Source organism: Liolophura sinensis, chromosome 7, assembly GCF_032854445.1.
Source record: "Liolophura sinensis isolate JHLJ2023 chromosome 7, CUHK_Ljap_v2, whole genome shotgun sequence".
Classification (NCBI taxonomy): Eukaryota; Metazoa; Mollusca; class Polyplacophora; order Chitonida; family Chitonidae; genus Liolophura; species Liolophura sinensis.
In genome coordinates, this window is record NC_088301.1 from 42,874,758 (window position 1) to 42,882,603 (window position 7,846).

Genomic DNA, 7,846 nt, shown 5'->3' on the forward strand with positions numbered 1-7,846 from the left:
GTGGCAATATATACCTTTACTTACATGCTAAGAGCGAAAGTGTATGAATGGCATACTATTGTCAGACTCGAGGCTTAGATTGACCTAAAAAACGTCACTCTGAGAAAACGCCAAACGTCCCAACATGTAGAAGTAGAAGTTACTTGTCCCAACAAGTAGAAGTTACTACTAATTTCAACATAGATTAGTTGCATTTTAGCCATTAAAAAGCAAACATTTAGCATATAAATTTGGATGACAACATTTTACTCACGGGTGTCCTCTGTTACAAATAAAGAATCAGTCGTCTGTTCCAGTTCTGTTGTTGAAGATCCGACCGTGGATTCCCGTGAAGCACTAGTTACTTTTTCAGTGCTTCCATCCACTAACCCAGTTCTCTGGTCACTACTGCGGCCAGAGGTGGTTTCTACCCCAGAGGTGGTTTCTAACCCAGAGATTTCGGTTGGTATCACTTCCCTTGTAGTTTCGGTTGACATTTCTGTGCTACGTTCCGTTGCTGATACAGCTGGGGTTTCTGTCACAGGCTCTGGTGTTGTCACGGTCGATGTTTCTGCCAAAGGCTTTGATGCAGTCAGTGTTGTGGTTTCTGTGAAAAGCTCTGGTGTTGTTACTGTTGTGGTTTCTGTCACAGGAGCTGTTGTTCTTGCGGTTTTCGTTTCTGTTACAGGCTCTTTTGTTGCCTCGGATGTGGTTTCTCTCACAGGCTTTGGTGTTGTCACTGTTGTGGTTTCTGTTACAGGCTCTGGTGTTGTCACTGTTGTGGTTTCTGTTACAGGCTCTGGTGTTGTCACTGTTGTGGTTTCTGTCACGGGCTCTGTTATTGCCACCGTAGTTGCTTCTGTCACAGCCTCTGGTGTTGTCACTGTTGTGATTTCTGTCACAGACTCTGGCGTTGTCACTGTCATGGATTCTTTTACAGGAGCTGGTGTTGTCACGGATGACATTTCTGTCACAGGCTCTCTTGTTGTTTCTGTTGTGGTTTCTGTCACAAGCTCTGAGGTTGCCACCGTAGTTGTTTCCGTCACAGGCTCTGGTGTTGTCACTGTTGTGGTTTTTGTCGCAGGCTCTGGTGTTGTCACTGCCGTGGTTTCTGTCAAAGGAGTTTGTGTTGCCACGGTTGTGGTTTCTCTCACAGGAGCTGGTGTTCTCACTATTGTCATTTCTGTCACAGGCTCTGGTGTAGCCACAGTTGTGGTTTCCGTCACAGACTTTAGTGTTGTCACTGTTGTGGTTTCTGTTACAGGCTTTGGTGTCGTCACTGTTGTGGTTTTTGTCACAGGCTCCGGTGTTGTCACTATCATGGTTTCTGTCACAGAAGATGGTGTTGTCACGGTTGTCGTTTCTGTTACAGGCTCTGGTGTTGTCACTGTTGTGGTTTCTGTCACAGGCTCCGGTGTTGTCATTGTCATAGTTTCTTTCACAGGGGCTGGTGTTCTCACCATTGTCGTTTCTGTCACAGGCTCTTTTGTTGCCTCGGATGTAATTTCTGTTATAGGCTCTGGTGTTGTCACTGTTGTGTTTTCTGTCACTGGCTCTGGTGTTGCCACTGTTGTGGTTTCTGTTACAGGCTCTGGTGTTGTCACTGTTGTGGTTTCTGTCACAGGCTTTGGTGTTGTCACTGTTGTGGTTTCTGTTACAGGCTCTGGTGTTGTCACTGTTGTGGTTTCTGTCACAGGCTCTGGTGTTGTCACTGTTGTGGTTTCTGTCACAGCCTCTGGTGTTGTCACTATCATGGTTTCTGTCACTGGCTCTGGTGTTGTCACTGTTATGGTTTCTGTTACAGGCTCTGGTGTTGTCACTGTTGTGGTTTCTGTCACAGGCTTTGGTGTTGTCACTGTTGTGGTTTCTGTTACAGGCTCTGGTGTTGTCACTGTTGTGGTTTCTGTTACAGGCTCTGGTGTTGTCACTGTTGTGGTTTCTGTCACAGGCTCTGGTGTTGTCACTGTTGTGGTTTCTGTCACAGCCTCTGGTGTTGTCACTATCATGGTTTCTGTCACTGGCTCTGGTGTTGTCACTGTTATGGTTTCTGTCACAGCCTCTGGTGTTGTCACAGTTGTGGTTTCTCTCACAGGCTTTGGTGTTGTCACTGTTGTGGTTTCTGTTACGGGCTCTGGTGATGTCACTGTTGTGGTTTCTGTTACGGGCTCTGGTGTTGTCATTGTTGTGGTTTCTGTCACAGCCTCTGGTGTTGTCGCTGTTGTTATTTCTGTCACAGCCTCTGGTGTTGTCACTATCATGGTTTCTGTCACTGGCTCTGGTGTTGTCACTGTTGTGGTTTCTGTCACAGCCTCTGGTGTTGTCACAGTTGTGGTTTCTCTCACAGGCTTTGGTGTTGTCACTGTTGTGGTTTCTGTTATAGGCTCTGGTGTTGTCACTGTTGTGGTTTCTGTTACGGGCTCTGGTGTTGTCACTGTTGTGGTTTTTGTCACAGGCTTTGGTGTTGTCACTATCATGGTTTCTGTCACTGGCTCTGGTGTTGTCACTGTTGTGGTTTCTGTCACAGCCTCTGGTGTTGTCACAGTTGTGGTTTCTGTCACAGGCTTTGGTGTTGTCACTGTTGTGGTTTCTGTCACAAGCTTTGGTGTTGTCACTGTTGTGGTTTCTGCCACAGGCTTTGGTGTTGTCACTGTTGTGGTTTCTGTTACAGGCTCTGGTGTTGTCACTGTTGTGGTTTCTGTCACAAGCTCTGGTGTTGTCACTGTTGTGGTTTCTGTCACAGATTCTTGTGTTGTGATGGTTGTGGGTTCTGTTGTTGAAAGAACAGTGGCTTCTCTTCCAGGTATTCCTGTGGTAACAGATATTATTTCAACGGGTTTTCTTCTTGTCACAGAGGAGACATTTACGAACTGGTCCTTGGTAGTGGCTTCATTAGCTGGGGCTGATATGCGATCTGTGGTAGCAAGAGCTAATGGTCTTGGGGGTGTTTCCGTTATCTTGGGCAACGTTATTGTTGGAAGTTCGGTCGTTTCAGGTGCCAGAGTGACGGGAATTCCAACTCTCTCAAGCGGTTTTTCTGTGTCGTCAGGGGCCTGTGTAGATACAGTTGATTGCGCCAAGCTTTTTTCTGTCACATAAACAGATGAGGTGACGAAATCAGGGCTGGCACTAGCTGAGTCCGTTTTATTTGTTGCTGCAGAATATCCGTTGGATGTGGCAAATTCCACTGCCACTTTTGAGAGTGAGTTAGTTTTGGAATATTCAGCAATGGTTGTAAGGAGAACTTCGTTTCCTGTTGAAGGACTGATCGTATACCCATCTCTTGTATTATTGACACCTGAATGTCCTCCTTTGGTTTTGTTGTATTCCATTTCAGTGGACGCCCCGCCTTCGCTCTCACTTAATATTTCTTGTTTCACAGTTGACGTATTCGTATAGGTATTTTTTTCTCCCATGGTAACATTGTGCTTGTCTTGTCCTATAAGCGATTCGCCGCCAAGAGCATTACTTTCTACCTCCAATAAGACTTTCGAATAGTTCCCAGCTGGCATACCCAGACAGATCCCTGACATGATAAGCACCAAGCTGAACGTTTCCGTGACTCTCATGTTGGTTCCCTGCACAAAACAAAATGGAACGATAAAACATACGATTGCGTACAAGGCTATACAGTAGACGTGTTTTCATTTTTGGCAATGTCGTCATTTGTTTTACGTCAGAGAATCATCCTTAATCGTTGATTTTCAAGTTTTAATGTAAGAAAAAAGCAGTAATTCCTCTGGGCATGAGTTGTTATTGACGCCTTGAATGTCTAAGATCAAGAGGGGATAGCACACTTGCAGTGTTACAAGGGACGCATATGCTAGAAAAAAGTTTATAGCCTTGAGACATATTAACATCGCTATAAACATTAACGAATTACACATGTTTTAAAAGACATTTATTTTCAAATTGTTAGTGTAGTGTAGAATCGTCAACATGAAGGTCAAAATACAATCCCTCAGTCATTTGTTCTGGCTTTCCTTCATTGTATCCAATCACCAATTATGTTAAGCTTGTGTTATATATTTTTGGTCCTCTGTAAGCCATTTCAGAAACACTTACATACAATATTCCTGATGGTCATTTCAGTGAATATCACATTGACCATGAGCATTTTACGTACCAATAAAGAAGTTTTATTTAAATAGTAATAAACTACTTTTTTGCCTTATATGATTGTAAGACGGTATTGTTAATGAATGGTACCGTAAGCATACATCACATATGATTAGAGAATTGTCATTTTGAATTCACTTAAGCCATACTTTTTTTTATCTTAAATTGTATTTGGACATGACTGCCACAGGGCCATAGACTGCTTTCTTTCAAGCTTGATGTTAATTGAAATGTAAATGGTATTATGTCAGAAATATGTAGATGGCGATATTTCAGAAATGTAAACTATGTTTCCTTCAGGACATGCTGCTTAGAAGGTTGATGCGTCCGTTCAATCCGCTTTATAATATGTGGAAGCGAGCTTTCACGAACCCAGGGGCCACAAGAAATACCGCCATTGCAATATCCATGCAGAATGTGATTTTTCATGTTTATTTGCCTAAAGGTGCACAGTTATTACAAATTCCTTTATTTAGCGACCATAAATTCTGAGCTATAATGGCGAAAGCACTATTACTTTCTCCTACTTTTGCACGGATGACAAGAGGCCGTAAAAAATATTGTCCTTATTAATCATGCCATAAGCTTGTCTCGGGTAGATACATCATTATCTATATGTAGCTCTCGGATATGAGGTATCACTCATTAGCCAGCAATGGCAGAATGACTGAGTATACAACCTCTAGGCGACTTGGATGACTCAAACGTAAGCATGGCCAGCTAGCCCCTTTTCAGCAACTATGTTTTTAAAAAATGTATGTTGTTACATCTTTTAGATCTTGAAATCTTTGGTTTACGATAAACACTTTAAGATGCACAGAGTCAACGTATAGAACATTTTTTCCCAGAGGATGGTAAATCTGATCGTATGAAAAATGAATAGGGTTCTGAAAAGTGTTGATATAGTATATGTATTAGTCATCAAGCGAGCATTGGCCTTTGGTGATGGTCTAAAGAAAGGGTACAACACGGTTTATATTATCTTCTTTTCACAAAACACCACGAAAAATATGGTAAACATAGAAAATATTATTGATGACACATTCGTGATCGACATCTTTGGCATTGGAAGGAGAAGCATCACTAGCAGAATCATATACTATCTGAATATGCTTAAGTGGACAAAAATTGTACAAAACTTACCAGGCAAAATTTCTGGAGCAGTATTGAGAAAATTTGGTTCAGTCAGTGTTATGTCTGGTTTGAAACTTTAACGATCTTATATACCCCAATGAAGACGTAATTTTTTCAGCCATACTATTTTTTATTTTACGCCTTCGGGGGCCAAACCTCTTAATTACCAAGTCAGAAATAAAAAAAGCTAAATAATTGCGGCAGAACTAATGAAAAAGTAAGCATTTTCTCTGCAATTGATTATCACTTAATAGGTGTGGGTACAGTAGAAGATTTCGTGGCATTCACTGTCATTATGTATTAAACAAAAAGGAAAAATTACGTAAATAAAAAATTACTTATGAAAAACTTTTCATTTCTACCTTCTCTTGGTACTGGAATTTTGCCATCAGGCATATAATAACCTTACCTGTCAGGTATAGTACCACGCATGAACTTATGCACCCGATAAATGCATCACCATGCTCACCGCTCGCTCTACTTATGCCATTCTAATATGCTTAGACTGCAAGTTATACGCGACGTTAATGGTTAAGCTGATTTCAGTAAAATAAAAACAAAAACAGAAACTATTGATACCCTATATGCAACATACCTTTGAAAATCGCGCTAGCTTCGACGTGAAGTGCTTGGTTTATACATCAGTGAGGAAGTTTGTATAATTGAAAATTTCCATCACTTGAGCATTGACACTTCCCCTCGGGTTTGCTCGCATTTTGGTTGGTCGCCTGAGATAGCGTCTTGTGATGGCTGTTGCGATACATATTGTTAAATAAAACCAGTTGAAAATCATTCCTAAGAGAAAGTATGCTGTTCATTAAACTTCTCATAAAAATTCCTACTACACTACTCGCTCATATCAACCTGAACCTTACAATTTTAAGTCAAATTTAATTGCACAAAAAGATTGAGAGTTCTCAATACTTTTCCTACTGATCCAAGATCAATTAGTGTATGTAGCCATTTTGATTCAAAATAACTATGTAGGCCTTAAGTTGTTTGAACCTGGGTGATAAGCTGTTGTGAGAGCGCTTATCGGTGTATTTAGGATCTATATTCATAATTCATGTTTACACTGTAAAGCTTATGTATACATAATAGTGATGGACAATGGATGAAGTAATTTATGGTATTCATTTCACAGATATGACAAGCCACTCAGTATTTCTCTGCCGCAAGAGACCAAATGTATCCCACATAAAGTCTAAAGAGCATACCTTTACGATTTGAACGATCTTACACAATCGAGATATCGCAGCTGAAAGCGCCGCTATGTTATTAACTTTAACCAGTCTTATAACCATAAGTACCTGAAGTGCGAGTCACGCCATACCGTGTTTCCGGTTCCAGGAAACACGGCGTATCAAAGGACTCCTTAAGAATTCTGGAGTAAAAATAAATTTATGGTGTTACCAAGAACATCAGAACAAAATTGCTGTAGTCGTTTACGTCTATTCCCATGCTTCTTCCCAAAGTCTGGTAGCCGTGGGTTTCCTCCAAACGGTTTCCACTCACCATAATGTTAGTTGCAGTTGTGTAAGTGCAACATTTTTGGGTATGGCGTAAAACACAAATAAATATATAAATCAATTTTTCAAGACAACAATATTTGTATCCTTAACACAATTATCTAAACTTTATGGAATATTTTATACTTTTTACATAAATCGGCCGATTTTTTCTTCTTGATAAGAAATGACAGTAAAATGTCAATGTATTTACTTAAATGTAAAAGCCTTTCAATAATGTTTATGTGTGAATCAGCAACTTCACATGTCAACAAAATCATGACATTTTACATCATGCTTAATAATTTTCCGAAAAAACTTATAATTTAGTGTCATTGTGAACCAATACCATACTTACTAACTTTAACTATTATAAAGATAGATTTGCAAAGGATATATTCAAATCAAATGGATGACTTATCTTTAGAAACATTTTCACAGCTACTGAACATTATAGTAAAAACCTGATTATTTTAATATGTTCTCGTTCGCATTAAAATGTTTTATATCATAATACATACCACCTACTTCTGATTGTCACGCTCTATTGGATGATGGGCTATCGTTGAACACCATGGAACTGTTCTTAATCATAGTCATCTGGATAAATCACTCTGTACAAAAAAAAATCACTCTGTACAACAGTTATGTAAATGTATAAATATACTAGTGCCGTTTTATTTCAGTTAAGTGTGTAATATTCGTTTTAAGGCCTAACATGAGCTATTACCGATCATATATTTGTGATTAAGACACCACTGTTTAAATCCCTACCTATTATAAAACTATAAATTTAGCTTTTTAAGATTTAGCATTAATTGGCCTTCTTATATACACTACTGTCTATACGCATTGAGACACGAAATTTTGTAAATTTTGTGTTTATTTAGCCAGAAAGCAGAAGCAGAGGCTGCCGAGCTGATGTAAAAATAGCAAATAACGATTAATATTATCTTCATTACATTATTCCGTGCTTGAAAACAACATTGATATCTCTAGCCTTAATCTTCAAGTTTTTTTTTCACACTCTTCCCAGAGAAATTCCCACAGAAGATTTGACACTGCTGACACGTATTTCTAGCCCTTCGGGGGCAGGTCAACGGTCCTTA

The 7,846-nt window shown here is 39.8% G+C and overlaps 1 protein-coding gene across 1 annotated transcript; it reads right to left on the reverse strand.

The window, feature by feature from the left end:
• Positions 1–517: 517 nt before the first annotated feature.
• Positions 518–3,545, reverse strand: LOC135470937 (mucin-2-like). Its single transcript, XM_064749986.1, has 2 exons — positions 612–3,545; positions 518–526 (listed from the first exon to the last, which is right to left on the reverse strand). Exons 1-2 carry the CDS (start codon positions 3,543–3,545, stop codon positions 518–520), a joined length of 2,943 nt encoding a protein of 980 aa, XP_064606056.1.
• Between the last annotated feature and the right edge of the window lie 4,301 nt (positions 3,546–7,846).